Raw genomic sequence first — 19,754 nt, forward strand, 5'->3', positions numbered from 1 at the left:
AGCCGCCTCTACAGGTGCGGAGGTCGGGCCGGGCCTCATTGCCGCTACGCGCGGGGACGGCCACCTCCCTGGGGAGCTGGAAGCGGGGAGGCTTAAACGGTCTCGGGAGGGCAGTTTAGGGGCTGGGTGGGAGAAGATAGGGATTTGGGGAGCCAGGGGTTGGGCTGCCCAGCTCCCCTGAAAGGAGCCTTGTTGTGCCCTGAGGGGTCCAGCAAGGCTGCATCGAGCCCTGTGCTTCAACGGGCTGGGGCCTGTGTCGTGCTTGTTGATGGCAGCTTGAACTGCGTGGAATGGAACCTCCTGCCACCAGTGACCAAGGAGATGGTCACCCAGGCTGAGCAGCTGAAGGGCCGTTTCCAGGGGGACCCTTCTTTTGACTACGAGTACACTGAGATAAATTCCGAAGCTGCTGAAAAACTGCTTGAAGATGGTAAGGAGGTAAATACAGAGAAACACTTCCCAACTCTTTTCATTACAGTTGTACCCATTGCACTTGGACTGGTGGTGGCTCCTCCTCCTTGTTTGACTCCTCCTCCTCTACCTGTGCTCAGGTAGAATAAAAACAATTTCCTCTTTGCTGTCACTACGTAGCAACAGCTTCTTGATTGAACTCTTACTTCATTTACTCCTGTGCACTCCATACACAGCTCAGAAATACTCTTTATGTTTTATTATACACAATTGGTGCAGATCCTCACTGCAATGTCTGAAGCTTTACAGGGGAACTGCAGGTTCCATTCTTTATAACTGAATAGACAAGTCATAAGTAGCTTAATTGAGAGGGAGGAAAGGATGGATGAAGGGAGGGACAGTTAATTCTCTGGTGAATCTAGACTGCTTCTGCATCTTATGAGAAGAATGTTCAATTTGTGGTCCTTCTCTTAGTGCCATTGGGTTCCAAGCTGATGAGTCTGTTGTGGTTTCTGTTGTCACCTCAAGTTTATTTTCAGACATGACAACAAGGAAAGTCCTGCCTTTAAAATTTGCCTATTTTTTTCTTTAAAGTCCATGATGAAGGAGGAGGCCCGCCTCGTAGCTACGATAGAACAGATAGACAGAGCAGTTGGTATCATCCCCCGGGGCGCATTTGTGAAGACTCCTCTTGGGTCTGTGCATGAAAACAGAAACTTCGAAGGTAAATCTCCCTGTCTTTATCAGGATCAACTGCACTTTGATCATAAAGGCTATAAATTAACATGACTTTCTCTAGCTGATGTTTTGAATTCAGGTTTATTTTTTCCTTGGGTAAAATGAAGAGGGAGGAGAGAATCCAGTGCCACTAATAGTCAGGTGCATGATTCAACTCTGGAAGGTGGGAGAAGAGTCAGTAATGGCTCTGAGTCATTAAACCTGTAGTTTCATTTGTCTGTGTATAGTTTATGGCAGTGTTTAGCAATTATAGCTGCAGTGAATTTTCCATCTAGAGACAGGATGTAACCAAATGGGCACAGAGAGTTGATCTCAACTCATGCCCATTGCTTATCTGGGGCTGCAGTCAGCATGGGCTTTAATGCACAGCACCAGGGAGTACTGCCACCCATTTCTGGTAAGTATTTGGTCTTCTGTAGAGTCTGTTGGAGAAAAATAGTGGTTCTGTCCTGTGCTGTGGGTGTTAAACATTTGATGGTATAATGTATTTTAGTCCTGCTCACTGTATTAATGGTCATCAATGGCTGTTTGCAGGTCTTTCTTTGACGGAGGCAAAAAAGTTAAGTTCCTATTTCCATTTTACTGAGCCTGTTAACCTGAAGAATAAAACCCTGCTGGAAAAGGCTGACCTGGACCCGTCTACTGACTTTCTAGACTCTCTGGAGCATGATATCCCACAAGGTAAAAAGGTAGCAGCATCAAGAGATGTAGTAGAGAAAAGGCAGTTGAAGTAGCCTGGGAAGCACCAAGGTGACAAACTGTGGGTTACTGTGGAGTTGGTATGCTTGGGAGAAGCTCCTGTGAATTTTTTTTTTTTAAACTATTATGAATGGTAAGATTTGAGTGTACCAGGGCTATCACAGCCTCACAACAGGACTTCTGACCCTGCCTAGTTACCCTCTCTATATGACCTGAGTGCCATATTCGCTCCTGACTCCCGTAAAGCCTGTGACAGCTGGTGTCCCTACTGGGAGAGATAACCCCACCAGTGATAGAGGGAATTTATGTGGTCTGAAGTATTTCACACCTCTTGTCCCACCCAGTACTGCTCTTCTTTATCTAAATGGGCTCTCATTAACACTAAGCTGATATCTCTGAGAGGCTGAATTCAAACTTTCCATTGATAAACTGTGTTAGAAATGCTGTAGTGTGGAATAATCTGTGCTCTAGCAGGATTACACACCGTGGAAGGAGAAAGGAAGATATGCATACTGTAATGTATCTTTAGTTCACATCTCTACTGTTCTGCTGAACAACTTCTAAAAGCAGTTAAAGCCTCTTTCAGGGATTCCTCTGACAGGATATTTCTCTAAAGAGATGAGAATGACTTGTTACTTATTTCTAACTGCTTTCTTTGATGATTTGCTGCATTTTTTGGATTGGGCCAAGTGTTGCCACATCCTGATGTCTAGAAAGATTCTTGAGACACAATCAGAACCTAGGTTTACTATTTTATTCCTATCCTGGAGTAGCATGTAGTAGCATCTGTCCTGTGCCAGATGGAATTGGCTGGAAGGACAGTGAATTGCCAGTGCTGTAAATAGCTTTTCAGGTGTAAATATATATAAATATATATATATCTCCCAATCTTTACTTTGGCAAAAAAGAATGAACCTAGCAAGCTTCTTCTTGAATTCTGAACATTTTTGACTGTTCAGATCATAAACAGCACTAAAATCTAAACCATTGTTCAACTTAATGTTATTGTTAATGTCCTTGCTGCATTTTCCAGAGGTATAGTCTGGAGAGACTGCACATTTTTACATACACTGGCTCATTGAGTTGGCCCTTTTGACTCACAAAGGAGCATTGCAAGGGGGGTTAGGTCCTAGGTATCCCCTAAGAAAATTTTAGCTGCAGTTTTGTATGGTTGTTCAGTCATTGCTACTGTTTGCATTTTTTCCCTTTTTTATTTCTAGGGTTTGTGGTAGGGAGACTTTTTAATTTTGTGAGGCCTGAAACCACAGAGTCACTGCAGCAGGTCATAAATCTGCCATGCTTTCTGTGTTTCCACTAGAAAACAGGCTCCAAAGGCCAAGAGCCTGAAGGCTAATTTGCATGACAGAGCTGATTTTAGCCATCTTCAGCTGTGATGGAGAATGGCACCTTTGAAAGATTACAGATCTCATACTGCAGTGTTTCTCATCTAGGTCAATGGACCAGCAACTGACAGGTCATCCTGTGTGTTAGACATGAACATGGCAGTTTTGTAGAAGTCTTTAAATCAGATTTGGCTTGTAGCTGTATTTTACTCGGTGGCCGATAGAAAGTGGGGCTCAGCTGTGCCACTGTCACGTTTGTCTTCCTGTAGCAACCTGAGTTTTGTGAAAGCATGAACCTTTGCCCCCTTCCCGGGAAGCTGCTCCTGTTGGTGCAGATCTCAGTCCCCTCAATAAAAGTTACTTTTCTAAGACTACCTGTGCTCAAGTGCAGCTGGATGCTTCTTAATGAAAGAGAAGATTCATCATGTTGTCTGTGCAGCTCTGGCTGTATTGTCCTGCTGTTTTGGACTGAACCTGGGGATTGATAGAATAAGCTTGTCAGGTAAAGGAAGTAAGACAGGAACTGGTTACAGGATCAGCAAGACATGTCGCCTCTCTAATTGCACTCTGTCACACGTAGATAGGAGCTTGAACATTAAAGAAAGATCAACCCACCACCCTTTAACAAGCATTCAGGTTGCCTAAAGTACTAGTTGCTTGTGAAAATGTGGAGTGAAAAAAAGAACAGAGGGCAGACACAGGATTTCTGCTGATTTTTAGCAGCATGGCTCTGCCAAAGTCACTCACTCCAGGTTGCAAGGCACTGAAACTCTGGTTCTTGGTTTGCCTTCCTTCAACTCTGCCAGTGCATGCTGGTCCTGACCCAGAGCAGATGCGACATCTGAGTGATGCTTCTAGCCTGCATTGGCTAGAATTCCTCAAGCATCTTAAAGAGCTAAAGAACAAGACAGTGATTAAGGACTGATTTTTAACCTGTCTAAAAGTAACAACTCTGTTAGAATAGTTTTCTTTATTAATTGGAGACTGAGCATCTGTGATGGTTGTCAGGGGGGTAACTGTCAAAAAATGTATGGTGTGTCATTACAGGAGAGAGCAGAGGTGTCTTGCAGAATGGAAAGCTGGAGGCAGAGAGAAGATTTTATATGACAGCTGAGAGGTGGGAAGAAAGGAAGTTAAAACCAGGTTGAATAAAGGAAACAATGGTAAAAGCAGAGTTTATTGCAGGATTGGAAAACCTGGAGTTTTGTAACAAAACTGTCTGCTGCTCTTATCTTTACCAGTGATATCTATGGTGACTGCAGGTTCCAGATTCTGTCTGTGTCTATCTGTTGGGTTATCTGTGCATTTTAAGAGTTCAGAATATGTTGGTGCTCCTCCCCCCAACCATACCGTGAGTCTGTGTCTTTTCTTAGTGTCTCAGCTCCCAGAGGCGAGTGACTGTGTGGCTTCGCTTTTATTAAAACAATTATTTTTTAAAATGATTATGTAGAAAAGTGGGAGAACATGAACCATGTCTCAAAAGCAGATTCAATCAGTTTATCTCCTTTAACATCTCCAGATCTCTGAACCAAACTAATGAATTTGAGTGGCCTGACTCATGATTTTTGAACATGGAGGGGTTGCGATACTGATCTTCTGTCACCACGCTATCAGATCACGTAATGCTTCATTCTGATCCAAATGGCCAGCTGGCCAGAACATTGCATGCTGGGATCTGTAGGTTCTGCTGGCCATATGTCTGCATTAAAGATAAGCTTGTTTGCTCTAGTCTAAGCAGACAATCTGCTCAACTTTATGCACAATTAGATGTAGCCTTTCAGCTGCTGGCAGACTGCCAGCCTGGTCCTTTCTGCTGCATGGAGTTTGGCACCCTGGGCAGTAGCATTTCAGGAACTGGAGTTGTGGCAGTTTTACATGAGCTTGTAAATAATGGAATGGCAAAGCAAATAGCAATAATTCCTGGCGTGCCTACAGCACTTTCACTTCATGGCCTCATGTTGTGTAGATATGAAATAGTAATCACTTTTCAGGCATTGGCATGATGAGGAAAGTGAAAACGGAGGGGGAGGGATGATTTTACTGTGACCATTGCCAGGCAATGCTACATTCTGCAAGGATAAAGGAAGGGGATGGGAAAAAGTCTAAGGTACTAGTGTGGAATGGAAAGCTTGGGAGGAAGCAAAATAGGGGATGGAGAATTCAGTTCTTTGGCATTTTCCAACTGCAGTTCAGAAAAGCAATAACTTGTCTCTGATGGTTTGTTACAGATTACTGATTCAGATCACTTTGATATGGAGATTAGGGACACCAACAGAGCACTTTTAAGAACTGATGCAGGAGGGGAGGTCTGTCAGAGGCAAAGGAAAAGAAAAACATAGATAGGAAAAGATATGAGTGGAAATAGAATTTCTATGAGAAGGGTTTGTGTCTCCCAGTCAAAAAATAGCTGCTTTTGGCTGAAAGCCTACCACAGTTCACTGGTGAAGTAAAAGTAGGAATTAAAATTTTAAAAAAAACAAACCAAATAGATCTCTCCCACCCAAAAAAATAGTAAAAGGAAATGCAGAAAGTTGGGAACAATTAATGATTGATATAAATTGGAGCTGATAATAAGTAGAAAATGACAGAGGAAGCCAGGATAACCTGGAGTAATCCATTACAACTGTCAGGAGTATTTTTTCAAGTATACTGAGAGGAAAAGAAAGTGCAGTGAGCTTACTGGAAACTGTCACTGAATGGTGATGGTAAAAAGGCTGATAAGAATGTGGAAGGGTAGAAATGCTCAATATTTTTTTTCTAATTTGTTTTTGGAAAGAATATGAATTCACATCAAATGAAGACATTAAAATACTGTTTCAGGCAGTTTTCAGACTATTTGCTAAGGCATGGTAGAGTTAGGCAACCTTTTCTGTTCATCAGAAAATGAAAATGGCAGAGCCAGATAAGTTATTCCTGAAATAATTACCTCAGAAGACTTGTGGCATACTTAACGATGCTAACCTTTAATAAATCCAAGCACTGCAGAAATATTCCCCTAAACTGATCTTGATTAGTAGTTACACCCATTCAGTGATTTCTGAATCATATTTCTGGAAGAGGTCAGAAGGGGCTCCAGCTGGGACCAGTGCCAGTACTGATATTCTTCAGCTTATTTATAAATGATTTAGAAGTAAAGAGTGGTGGAGAGACAAGGGCAAGATGGCTACAGAGATATGGCAAACTCAGCTTGCTTAAATAAAGTACATTTTGATGTAGCTACCTGCAAAATACTGTATCTAAGAGCAGAGACTGGAAGCCAGACTTGTATTCTGGAAGTTGTGGCTCTGAAAGGAAATCCAGGCATCACGCACTGAACATCAGCTCCCAGTCTGATCCTGAGACTTAAAAGGCTACTTTGGTCTGTAGATGTATAAACAAGGGTGTAGCAAATAGGAACAGGGAGGTGACTTTAATTTTGCATATAGTTTTAGTGGAATCAGAACTGGATTACTGCTCATTGCAAAACTGGAGAGTTGCAGAAAAGAGCCGCAAAATGATTCAAGACCTGGTGAGAGACATAAACAATTCAATCTGTTTATCTTACAGAAAAGAACATGAGAATGACTGTGTTACACTGTGTAAATACGCCATGGAGTTTAAGTATTGGGTACTGAAGGTCTATTTAGTATAGCAGAGAAAGGCATAACAGGAACCACCAGCTAAAAATTATAGCCAGAAAAAAATAAAATAAAAAAACAAGTATAGATTTTTAACAGAGAAATTATTTTCAGCTAGCAAGGGCAATGGATGAGTTTGTCTCTTGGTATCCTAGCATCATGCTGGTTGTCTTCCTGGGGACTGTGTTTTAGCCAAATGTAAATACAAGTTGCTAGTCCCAGACAGTGAGTTCAATTTAACGGGCAGTGGAACGCAGGAGTCCAGAACAGATGATTTCCTGGTACACCTGGCTGTAAACTTGACGAGAGCATGGAGGGTGATATTTAGCTCTGGCTTCTTCATTGGCAGTGACATGAACACAGAAGTGACAATGGGTTCCTGAGACAGTGACTCTAAGTGCGGGACTCTCGGTACAGCCGGCTTTGCTTTTTGAACTATGATGCATGAGGCCTCAAAAGAGGACTGAGGAGATTCCTGACTTATCACTGCACATTGTGGCAGGTGAACTGAGGAGCCAAGACCCCTCAGGTGTAGTTGCTGACTCTAATGCTGGGAGAGATTTTATAGCATCATTTTATATAGGTCTACAGTGGCAAGGTGGATCATGGTGAGTGTTGTCCACTTGATGTTTCAGTATTTAGCTAGAGAAAGGGAGAAGTGCCTAGACAGATAATTTCAGCTCCTTTACCATTTTGACTGTGGAGGAGGTGACAGTCACTCAGTCTGTAGCTCTTATTTCTTCATCCAAACGTGGAGTGTTTTGGGAGCATTCCTTACACAGCATTAAAGACAAAGGGATTTGTGACTACTTCCTTGGCTGAATATGTTGGGCACTAGCCTTTCTGTAAGCTTGCTGAACAGTAGCCTGGGTTAGAACTCTAACCTCCTGCTTCTGAGCTTCATTAGCACGCTCTTTATTGGTTTAGCAAAAGCTAGTGCTTAATGGGCCCTTGAAGATTGAGAGGTTGCATTTCTAAGTGGGAGATAGTTTCCTTTGGCCACTCTCAAGGGCCATTTTGGTAGCCCCATCTTGGCTGCCCCAAAAGCCCCAGGTGCTGGGAGGAAGAGGTCCAGGAGACACAAACCTGCTTTATCTTCATGCACATTAACACAGCTAATTAACTCCCTTTTGAGCCCCCCCTCCAGGTGATTAATCCCATATTGGCCCCTGTCTCCATCCATTTGAGGAGTCTGTGTCTGCAGAGGTATTTACAACCCAGCTAGCCAGCAGAGAGCAAGCTGGTCCGTTATCAGAGCTCTAAGACAAATGGCTGCCTATCTCCCCAGTGGCCTGCAAAATCCAGCAAAGTGCTATGCTGTGCTGGCCACCTACTTTCACCCAGCCTCCCTTCTCCACTAACATTTCACAGATGTGACCTGAGCCCTCCTCTTTCATTGCTTAACAATAAGCAGCACCTCCCCAGCTCTGTGAAAGCTGAGAGCAAGAGCACTTTACTTCTTAGCCTGCCAATAGCCACACAGGGACAAGGCTTTTTAAGCTGTCTCACTGAAATCCAAACTAAAAGTCCCGTAATGAATGAGGGGGCAGTGCTTCATCTTAGCAAGGATAAAAAGAAGTTGACAAAATGTAGACCAAAATACCTAATGTGGCTCACAGCTATCCTCATTTCTGGTTAGAAGAGGTGATCCTTAGGCTCGGTGAATGTATGAAACTGAGCTATAGTATCTCGTGGAGTTACCTGACACCTATATAAATGGTTTTGATGAACAAGCTTTACAACACAGTGGTACAGAAGGAGTAAAACAGATTAGTGTGCATCAGAACAGTCGGCTTGCAGATGTGGGAACCGAATAGTTGACTCAGTGGGTTATTAGTTAAAGCACTGGTACCTGAATGTCTCTGTTAAAACTGAAGTCAGCCATTCCCAAGAAATAATTCTAGGATGGCCATATCTGCTACCTTCCAGCAGGGTGCACTATGCTGCCAGTATTGTCCGTGCTGAGCACAGGAAAGGAAATCACAGAAAAGTAAAATGAGAAAGAAAAGCACCAAGAGCAGCATCAAATGAGGAGAAGGTATGGCCTGAGTTCCCAGACTGTGTGTTGTATACAGACCTCCTGAGCTGTAGGTATGGAGAAGGGACTCTGTCCCTTCCAAACAGGCAATTTCTGGAATGGTGACTGTGCTTTTCAGTAGCTTCCTTAGCATCCTTAGCAATCACAGGCTTGCAATGGACATACAAAAATACATAAGCGTTGTCTCCTACATTCTTCAAAAGTAGAGATGCTTCCTTTTTGCTGGTTATATGTGGACTGGGGGGCCTTTAGAGGCTGTTAAGGCCACTCCTGCAGTGACCCAAGAGAGCTGCCTGAGAGCAATACAAGATGTCTCTCCTACAAGCTGGGGCACAGCCAGTCCAGGAGTTCAAGATTGGACTGGAACTTCTCACATGGCAGCACAGCAGGAGGACTCCAGAGCCAGCCACTATTAAAACTTTTGACTGGCTGTTCATGGTCTGCCTTGTTTTCTGGAAAGGAGTCTGTTTTCCTTGGGCTTGTGTCTATGGGTAATAAAGCAGTACATTCACTACTTTTGGGTCCTAGGTCTGTATCACATCAGGGGTCACATAATCGGAGGCCTTGGATGAGTTTATACTGGAGCAGCACTGCCTATCAACTGAGAGCTGCGGTGGAGTTTTCCGCCCTCCTGACTGTTGCAGTGAAAGAATGAGGACAGAAGCAAAGTCTTTGTAACAGCTTTCCAGGGATTGTATTTAAAGTTTTTTTCCTCTTCAGTAAAATAAATCACTGCCCACCCTGTCTCCATTTCAACTCCTGGTTCACTGGACATGAAAAGGAGATGAACTTCTTGCTGAACTGATGGGAAATGCTGCTAAAGCCTCTTAGAACCAGAAGTTGTAGTTTTATCACCACATCAGTCAGCCTTGGCCTAACCCTTTCTCTAGGGAATGATGAAAAATTACTTGCAGGGGAAAGCCTAGGGCGGTCTGTGTGTCACTGAAGTCAGAACAAGGTCAGCTTTTGCTAGGAGTGATCTGTTTCTGAAAGGGCTCCATGTTAGGAGTGGCAGTTCCTGTCTGTGCAGCAGTTGGCATTGGTGCCAGCCCTGCCAATAGCTTGCTGCTCCTTTGGCCATAAAACTTATGCGGGGAGGAAGTCAATGGGTGTTGCCTTGTTTTAATGTACACAAATATCATATGGATTGAAATCCTTCATGCTGAGGGAGTGTGTGGCTGTGTGTAGAGGGAAAAGGACAAGGGACAGTTGATCTGTGGGTATATTTGCACAGCAGTTGTGCTGTGCAGAGATAGCTAGGCTGTCCCAGGCACTGGGAGATGCTTAGCCATCTTTAGTGTTCAAAATTAGCTTGAGTATCAACAAAGCTGCACTGTGCTGTGTGGATATGCACAGTGTCACAGTCTTCTCATAAACTGGTAAATTCTTCAGGTAATTTGCACCAGAATTCATATCTAGCTTAGTATGAAAACATGGACAGTTTATAATCCGTGCCATCTGTTCCTCATTCTCAGCCCTTTTAACTAGTCTTGGTAACTTGATGATGAGGTAAGAAGTACAACTGGGGGATTGACAGGGCTTGTAGCCTTGCCCCTCCTGCAGGAGCGTGAATTGGATGTGCTCTAAGTATTTGGTGCATTTTGAATCCCAGCATCGACTGCTTTGTGTTCTCTCAGAATTCAGAGATCAATGTGAGGTTCTTTGCCTCTAATCCAGCCCCTGTTCATCATTATCACCTCCTCAAAGTGGCCAGCGCTTTGTTATCAAGAGAGGCAAAATCTTACAAGGTGGTCATAATCTCCTCTGAGAGTCAGACAGATATTCTCCTGTGGGTAAGAAAGTGACAGTGACCGAAAGCTCTAGGGGGAAGCAGGCTAGAACAAAGCTGTCCATTGCATCCTTTCATCAAACTGTTAATCTTTCTTTCAAAGACATCACATTTGTTTCGTGACAAAAGCCCCAAAGAAGCTGAATTGAGCCTGAAATCCTGTAGCAAGATTTAGAGGAAGCGTCTTTCATTCAGAGCAGGGAGGGGCGAGAGACTCCTTCTTTTTCTTCCTCCCAACCAATGGGCTCACGGAAGTCCACGAAGGTGACGGATTAATGCAGGGGCTCCCCAGGTAGATGCTACGTGACGCCTGGCACGCTCCAAAAACGTTTCCACAGCGACCAGCTGAACAAGAAATATGGACTGTGACGGGATCCAGTGTAAGCCTGTGCTTCAGAAGGAAGGTGCTTTGCCACTCTGAGAGATTTCTAAATTTACTACAGAAGACCCAAGATACAACAATATGTATTGTAGTTGTCAGAATCCAAATAGCAGGGATTTAATTAGTTTTTCCTACTCCGTATAAGTTTTGATTGCATACTGTCTTGCTGTTTCCTCTAGTGCACAGCCCCCCATTCCAAGTCTTTGTTCTGGCTGTTGCCTGTGCAAAGTCGGCATCTTTTTCTTAACAACCAAGAAAAAAAAAGTTAAAAGGATTCTAGCTCTATTCTAATTAATGTGGGTTTATGACTAAAGGGCAAAATAACTGGGCTATAAGGGAGGCTGTAATTTGATGAGTATTGCTTCTGTGCTAGCTTTTTCAGTCCTTCCCATCCTCTGCTGCTCATTTATGTCTGTGTATTGTCCCTTCTTTTGTGTTGGCATCGCTGGCTGTGCAGCCAGATTCCAGCTGGAAAAATAACTTTATATTTAGCTGGACTATTTTTTAGCCATATTGTTTCCCTTACCTGGTTTACTGGGCAGTAAATAAATACTTTTGTGTTCTCTATGACGGAAGTGATGAGAGGGGGAATAAGGGTTTGAGAGCAGAGACTGCTTTAACTGGATTAAGCAGAGTGTTGTTGGATGTCAAAGTGTGGGCCTGAATCTCACCCAGTACGCAGATGCACCTGAATATTGTGCATCTGGGACAACACTGCAATCCCCAAGTCTTCCTTGTCAGCAAGCAAACAGGTACTTTGTGTGTAGACGAAAGGCCCAGGCCTGCCTCAATCATTTGTGCTGCACAGTCATCCTCAGTGGGAGAGGATAATGGAGAGAAAAAGCCTCTGAAGTAAGATAATTTTACTTTACGGTTTGGGCATGGTTGTATTTGTGTGTCAAAGACGTGCAGGCATTAGGACCACGCAAGAGCCACTTGGCAGCATCTGACTGTTTGTAAGCTGTGCTTTCCTGGCTCTGGTGGCTTTTAAAAATAGTACTGAACCTGCAACCAGTCTGTGTTTTTATTTAATTATTATTAAATAGTTATATGGGGAATTGGAAATATTGACAGCAGTGTTAACATATGGGGTGCAGGTGGTGTGTCAAGCAAATGAAAGAGATTTTGTTTGCAGCCAGTAAGTGGCACGAAGGAGTTTGAGCCCCGCAGAAGAGTGTTTGGATGTGTTCTTATGGCTGATAGGCTGTGTGCGAAATGTCTGTGTAGTGAAATTTGTTGAGAGCCAGATCACAGTGACCTTTCTTTACATCTGCTCTGCTTTGCAATTTGTCTTTGTTCTCTACTGACAGCAAATTAGAAGTAGGAAGCTCTTCCCTGAGTAGGGTTTTCTGTTGGAGGGAAATGTAAACTAAATCCCATGGATGTAGTGAAGCTTTGTCAGAGCTAAGTGCTTGGGGTCACACAGCCAAGCAGTGGCTGCTTTTGCAAAGGGAAACAGCTACGATGCCCCTCTCTGGGTGTTAATATTTATCCTATAACTCGGTGCTTCACTCTCACTAAGGACTGATGGCAGCAAAACGTATTATAACCTGCTCTTGTGGCAGCATATTGTGTCAATGGTAAGTGTAACCATGCTATAGCTTCTTTTCCCTTGAGCTGTTTCCTCCTTTGAAGAGGAATTGATAATGTCACTTTTACGACCCTCTACAAGCTTTTGCGACATGGAGCCTCTGTATCAGGCTGTCTAGCTCTTAAAGCTGTTTCTTCTCAAGCTTGCACTGAAATGAGGCATTGCTGAATCACCTCCAAAGCAGCAATGTTATGAGAGGTCATACTGAAAGTGGACCAGTTATGACAGGAAAGCTCTTCTGCAAACAGCCCTCTTAAAAGGATTTTGTTTAAAAGCAAATGTCTCACGCACCCTATTGCCTCTGTGAATTACAGGATTCAGTCCGTAGCTGAGACAGACATGCGGGATGAGACAGGGATTTCTGCTGGTGACTGGAAAGGAAGAAGAAGCTGAGAAGGAGGTTGACTTTTGAAATTCAGCCCTGGTGTCCTGGCAGCTGTTGAAGGGCCATAAAAAAGGCAGTGGTTTAACACTGGGTGAGCATCAGGATCTTCAAAGCACTTTCTTGTTTGGGAAAGATATAAGGAACTCCTCAGAATTCCTGCCTGTGTTTGGAGGGGTGGAGGCTGCAGCCTGATCCAAAGAGGGAATAGGAAGCTCCAGATCTTCGTCCAGCAGATATTTTTCCCATGCTCTTTCCTCCCACACAGCAGCTCCCTCCCTTCCCTTCTGGAGCAGCAACAGGCAATAGTTTCAGCACAGACAGTGCTTGGCTTCCTTAGGTTTGCTGGGTGCAGCTTAAGAAATAACTTGCTCTTTAATAAAAAATGTAATTTGAAGAATGGAAACCTCACCAAAGCAGTGTTACTGTGAGATATCTCTAGCGTGAGAGCAATGACCTCCAGTTCCCTTTACCTCAGCAAGCTTTGCATGATGGGTGAATTTAACTCTGCTGCCTGATTTAGGGACAATACAGGCTACAGCTCACATGCAGATGCAAGTTAAAATCAGTATTTAACTCTAGGAAAGACAGCTTTTATTTACTGTCTCCTAGTCTCCTTGTATTTCCTCCAATGCACAGAATAATCTTGATTTTTTTTTTCCCTGACAACTTTTATCTAGGAGTTGTGGTGTACCTTACAGATTGATGCTCTGAGCTTCCCAGCCTCTGGTAGAAGACGTTGTCTGATACAGGGGCAGTGATGAGCACAGGGACAGCCATGGGATATTCTTAGTAAGGATTTGAACTCAGCATCCTGCTTCTGCATTTTTACAGTAATACAGACCTACACCTATGCAATGATTTTACTCCCAAGAACCATTTGTAAAAGCAGGGAAGTTTAAAAAAAAAGAAGATAAAAGCAGCATCTCATTTTCATAAATCTCCTGATCTCCTTTTATATTGTATTATTAAATGCCTTTCTAATACTTTCTCTTGAAGGAGGAAAGAAGGCATATTCATTTTAAGTTATTATTTCATACTGTTCATTAGCTACTGATTAAAATACTTTTAGAATGGTTTATGACATCATTATTTCAAACTCCTACAAGAAAGGTGGGCCTGAAAAAGCATCTTGTTTGAAGATGATTGTAAGATTTGAGCTGTGACTGAAGAAAATACAATTGTCTTGGATCTTTCAAGAACAACTTTGTCCATGTCTCATGAGTTCAAATATTAATTTTGTTTTTTTGGACTATTTTCTCAAATGCTGCTAACATGCTGAGGTATGGAAAAAAATAAGTACAGACATACTGGGCTCTAATTATTCTTCCTTTAAAGGAAAGGACCAAAATAAGCAGATAGGTTCCAGAACTTTATTGTAATGTCTTCTGTGTGTCTTCTTAGAAAGCAGACACCAACATTGTGTATGAACTGCAGTTTTTGAATGGGTTTTCTGTGTCACAAAGGTTCAGTCTGGAAAAGTATACTGAATAAATCACCTTTGATAGCTGGGTTCGAAAAACGTCCCCAGTGATTTGATGAGTAAAAGGTGGAAGGTGGCACTGCTGCTGCTGTTTGGCTCTGCAGAATAAAGAGTAGCTCTATGACTAATCATCATTCTGGCTGAAAACAGGATCTGAGTGAAAATGAAATTAGTTTCAGGCAGTTTTTAATAATTTTTTCCTGTCATCAACCTATGTTGGTCCAGTTGAGATTGCCCTTAAGTAACCTGCTTGTTTTGTTCAGGTCCTCATTTCACAGGAAGACTTATGCAGCATCAGCACATCTCTATCATCCATATTTGCATAGAACCAGATGCAGAATCAAGGATCAGAGAAGAGCTGGAAAGTATAACAACTTAATATTCCCCAAAGGTCTCACATTTATTAAATTACAAATTTGAGCCCTTTGAGAGTTTGCAGCTTGGACAGATGGTAGGGAAATGAAGCAGCTGCACACCACAGCCTTTAGAGGTCCAGCATAAAAGCGAATGGAGCTGTCTTCAATTACATCTGCCCATTTCTGCCAGGTGTGAAGCTGCATGGGAAGTTCCTTTGATCAGCACAGTTAACTGCTGATGAATGCTTCACAGAGATTGATAAGCCTCTGTGACACTGGCTAAATGCTCTGAGGATACCATGGATCCATGTACTCTTATTGCTCCAGAGCATAAGTATGGGAATTTAATCAAGTTGAACCTGATTTACTCTACCTTCTCTGTGAATTTGTCCAACAAAGTACATCTGAATCCAGATGTCTTTCCTGTAGTATTAATATCCCTGTTTTCCCTCTCACCTTTCCCACTTGTCATGCTCCAGGCACTTATTTTTGTTCTTGGTAAATAGTTTGGAGTAGAGGGTTCATCTGTGTACATCAACATATATATACAAGCTATCACATGTACCCAGGCTGCTGGATGCTTCCAGTATGTTGGGAGGCATTAGCAAACTAGATAGTCTCTAAAGGTTTTCACCACCTAGCAAGGCAAGGCACAGTCCTCTTGGCAGACTTGCTTCTCAGAGGACTGGTCCTAAATCAAAGACCATAAGAGTTCCTCATTCCACAATCTTTTTGTCAGAGAAGCTCTTCCAAAAGTTTACAGTCCCCCCCTGCAAACCAATGTGTAAAGCTGCAGCAAGAACCAGCAGTATTTGAAGGGCTTGCAGATAATTTCTTCAAGTTCTAGCTGCAAAAACTCTGCTCTGAAAGCAGTCAGTTCAGTGTTCAATGAAGAAACAGAAAAAGTTATTTGTCACAATTACATTCAGACCCATTTGCTTGCCACTAGTTGCTCAACACCCCCATGCATAGTCTAGCTACTGCCACTAGCAAATACTGAGAACTTGTAGAGGCAAGGTTCAAGAAACTGTTTGAAAGCTTGTCCCTTGACAGCAGATGGCTGTAGTGCTTCAGCCACTGGATGATCTGACTTGTGTTCTTCATCTGGGTTTCCATGCTATCCAAGTAGTGAAGTTTCTTAAGAACATGCAGATTTTGTTGGAGACCCAGTCAGTCAGTTGGAATTTGTAATCCCGGTGGCTAAACCATACTATGTACTTCTTACTCCAGATATGAAGAAGGTCCAGTCCGGTTTGTGTCCATATGAGAGTCACTGGAGAGACTACATGGGAGATTAGGGTTGTCCTGCATGTGAAACCACTGCTTGTAAGACAGTAGCTCATGTTTTGACTAGGACCTATGCAGAGAATGTCACTAGGAGGAAATGAAGGTGAAAAGATGGCACACACCCATACTGTTCCTGCCTTATCTTAAGTAGTGCTTTGCTTTACTACAATTCCAGCTGCTTGTCTTTAGTGGAAACATGGACCTGAGTGAGTGAGAAGTAAGCTCTCCAGTGTAGAAATCTCAGGAGTCTTTAAAGACTGTGAAAGCCTCTTTTGTACTTCTGTCCTGCAGCCAGAGTCGGTTTGTCAGAAAGTTTGGTGACTGTCACAGAAGGCAGTTGTTCATTCAGTTCATGTTTGCAGACAACTGAAGAGGGTACTTTGAAAGATAAAAGATCAAAGATGACACAGGACTTACGTTGTGCATATTATGGTATAACAAACCTGTGGAACTTGTGACTGAAGGAGACAGGAGAAACAATGGTGTCAAAGAAACTTTTGAAGAAGTACAGATATACAAAGAGAAGAGATAGGTAAGGGGTGAGCAGAACAATTTGGGACACCTGGTTTTACAGGGCTTTAAACTGTCTTGTTCCTTTCTGATTCTGCAGCCACCATTTTTACGTTTCCCCTCAACTCCCCTCCTCCTTCAAGCCTTTAACTGCTGTAGTTTGCCATGAACTGCATAAGAGACTTCAAGTACTGCGAGCAAGTGTGCAAGAGTCGAAAGCTAGGAAGCACCAACTGCCCAGCGAGCTGCTCCCTTTTGGCTTCCAGGCAAGCCAAACAGCCTGTGCTTCCTCACCGCTGCTGGCTGACCAAACAAATAGCTTCAGGAGCTGCAGCCAACCCCTGGGCCATGTCCTGTGGAGACCTGCTGTAGGCACCTGCAGTATTAAAGCCCTTCAGCCCTTTGTCGGATGTGACTAAAATTGGCCGAGAGTCAGGAGTTAGTGTGAGGGGGAGGACCGGCAGCTGACAGCAATCACAGAAGCCCTCCATGACATGAGTAAGCATGAGTCATAGCATAAATTGATGAGCCTAAAATTATCTACAAGGATGAATACCGTCTAACTGGCCCAACGCATTATGGGCTTTCTGCTTACACTGGAATTGGTAGATTTTGGCTTTGGGTGCAAATAGGCTGACCGCTTGACTCTAGGCCAGTACAAGCCTGGCAGCTCCAACTGTATTTTCTTTTATTTCGGCCTGCTGCTTTTGTTTTTAGATGGAGATTCACCAGGAACCTTCTTCCCTGCATTGTTGCTTGCAGGCATTACTGATTTGGTGCCTAAACTGGTATTTTCTTCTCCTGGCAGCTCCTTGCCCTCTGGTGCTGAATCCAAGCTGATGCTCCAGCCCCCTCCCCTCTGATGTTGTTCCCAGGCTGTTGTGTCAGATGTAAAACAAATACTCAGTGGCTCAGAGCTCCTTGCATCCAGGAGAAATTGCATTTTCACACTGGCTCTGAACCTCTTCTACAGAGCCAAAGCAAAATGTATGCGGAAACTAATCCTTTTGCCCCTACCACACACATCCTCTTCAATGGTGGATCCAAGAAAGACTAAAGAGAATTAACCTTTTCTGTAAATTTCTCTGAGATAGGAAATATCCTGCTTTTCACTTTCTCTTCTTCCTCTTTGCCAGTCACCGCATCAGGGAAACCAGTCTTCCCTGGAGGAGGAAAGTGCCGCCTTCTTCTTCCCACTACTATTCCTACAAGTTTATTTTAAGAAGAGATTTCATACCTATGCAGGATTGCTATAGCTAGTCTTGGCTCTCTATAGCTATGAGCTAGACCAAGTAGGTGGCAGAGCTTGTTAGAGTAACTGCTGCCCACTCAGAAGCAGCCAAGAATAGCTGTAGCCTCTCTTAGGGATCAAGTATACAAGTCTGGAGCTCCAGGGGTCCTTTCCTGTGACGCATATGACATTACCATCATAGCCATGGGAATATGCTACTGTGAAACTAGACACAGACATCTGGAAATGAGGGCAGCCTGTAATGCTGGACTGATAAAAGAAGAAAGGGCATCAAGGTTTCTGGTTTCCCTGACTTCCCTCTTTTCAGGTGTCACAAACTCCAGTGCAGCCTCGTGCACCAGAGTTAACTGGTCAGGCAGAACCCACCACAATCCTCCCAGTTTAGGGAGCTTGCTCCTTTCTCCCTTGCTGTGACTCATTAGCACATGTTCTTGCACAGGCTCCTGGACTGTCCAGCTAGAGAAGGGAGGCACTGTGGTGGTGCTACGAAGCCTGCTGTGGCCAGGACTGACGTTCTACCATGTCCCGATGACCAAGCAATACGGCTACATCTACTTTGGCACTGGTGAGAAGAACTTAGATCTGCCCTTCATGCTGTGACTCTCCTGTCTGGGATGAAGAGTTGAGAACATTTAGATTTTATACTTAGGAGATTTTTGGTTACTGCTTGTTCTAATAAATGTGCGAAACCTCTGCACTTTGAGCAGGATTCTTTTGTGCCTGGACTCTTGCCCTGATTCTTTTCCTAGGACTTCACTGTGTGCAATCCCCCCTGAACTGCAGATTTAATTCCTTGTAATGTGTCACTGTAGATCCTTTAGATAGCAACAAATGGCATTTTCTTCCATGACAGGCAAAGCCCTAGGTCAGAAATCAAACCTAGGCCATCTGTCTGATTACAAAGGCACCATGCTTACACAAAAACTCATTTGGAGACAACACGAATGAATGCCTGCTATCACCCATGAATAACAGAGTTTCTGCCTTGGAGCCAGGGTAGAAAGCTGCTGCATACTGTAAAGGATCTCTACTAAACCCTGAACTCCAGAAAGGCATATTGAAGAGAGGAGAGTGTTTTGGTTTTCAGATGTTAGGTTTCACCAAAGTTAGAGGGCTCTTTCCAGCTCATGGCACTAAACTGTAAAAAAAATAACTGCGGGAATCACCTGATCATTTGCAAAATGTGCTCGTTCAGGTTCATCTCAAGACAACAGTTTAATCCAGTGACTTCTCCATGAGTAAAGCTCACTAAGCAGAGCTACCTGGGCTAGAAAACATAGTAATTTATGTATGTAGGAGAAGAAATAAAAATATTTTCATTTCTGAAGGGCTGTAGGTTTGAAAGCTTCATAAAATAAGAGATGGTCAGCCAGAGATTTTATCTTAGTATAGTTAATGAAGTTTTGGCTCTGTGTCCCAAAGCAAAAAGATCCTGGCCAGCTCAAGAGGCTGAATGTAGGGCTTCCACTTCAAAAAGTAAGGCTAAAAAGAACCATTATAATCTAATTTCATTTCCTGGGTACTACAGGTTTATCCTTTAACCCTTTGTTCCTGTCCATGGTGATGGTTCTGATGAAAGCAGTACAAGTTTAAGTGGCATAGCAGTATATAAAAAAGCTGTATTGAGCTGGTGTATAGATATATAAGTTGGTATGTAGCCTCCAAATAAATATAAAAAGATATAAATGGAGCCAAAGCAATAATCACCCTGATAAATTTAATGCGCCTTTTGTATCAGGCCTATAAGTAGCACTTCTCAGGTAGCAGTGGTCAGCAGGTGGAAAGTACATTCAGGTACTGTACAGGGAGAGAAACAGTGCCGCTTTTTAGTTACAGGATGGAAAATTATACACATCTATCAGCCCCAGACTATCCC

General features: G+C 43.2%; 1 protein-coding gene across 1 annotated transcript; it reads left to right on the plus strand.

Moving 5' to 3' along the window:
• The first annotated feature begins 6 nt into the window (after positions 1 to 6).
• Positions 7 to 18,571, plus strand: RSPH9 (radial spoke head 9 homolog (Chlamydomonas)). Its single transcript, XM_010187754.1, has 5 exons — positions 7 to 14; positions 276 to 438; positions 1,006 to 1,135; positions 1,684 to 1,830; positions 18,318 to 18,571. The coding sequence occupies exons 2-5, from the start codon at positions 322 to 324 to the stop codon at positions 18,476 to 18,478; spliced, it is 555 nt and encodes a 184-aa protein (XP_010186056.1). The 5' UTR covers positions 7 to 14; positions 276 to 321; the 3' UTR covers positions 18,479 to 18,571.
• Positions 18,572 to 19,754: the final 1,183 nt, after the last annotated feature.

This window comes from Mesitornis unicolor, unplaced genomic scaffold (genome assembly GCF_000695765.1).
Source record: "Mesitornis unicolor isolate BGI_N332 unplaced genomic scaffold, ASM69576v1 scaffold9837, whole genome shotgun sequence".
Lineage (NCBI taxonomy): Eukaryota > Metazoa > Chordata > Aves > Mesitornithiformes > Mesitornithidae > Mesitornis > Mesitornis unicolor.

Coding starts and splice junctions, on each gene's coding strand:
- RSPH9 (XM_010187754.1), top strand. CDS start 322: ATGGTCACCCAGGCTGAGCAGCTGAAGGGCCGTTTCCAGGGGGACCCT. Junction 439..1,005: donor TGCTTGAAGATGGTAAGGAG/GTAAATACAGAG, acceptor TTTTCTTTAAAG/TCCATGATGAAGGAGGAGGC. Junction 1,136..1,683: donor TGAAAACAGAAACTTCGAAG/GTAAATCTCCCT, acceptor GGCTGTTTGCAG/GTCTTTCTTTGACGGAGGCA.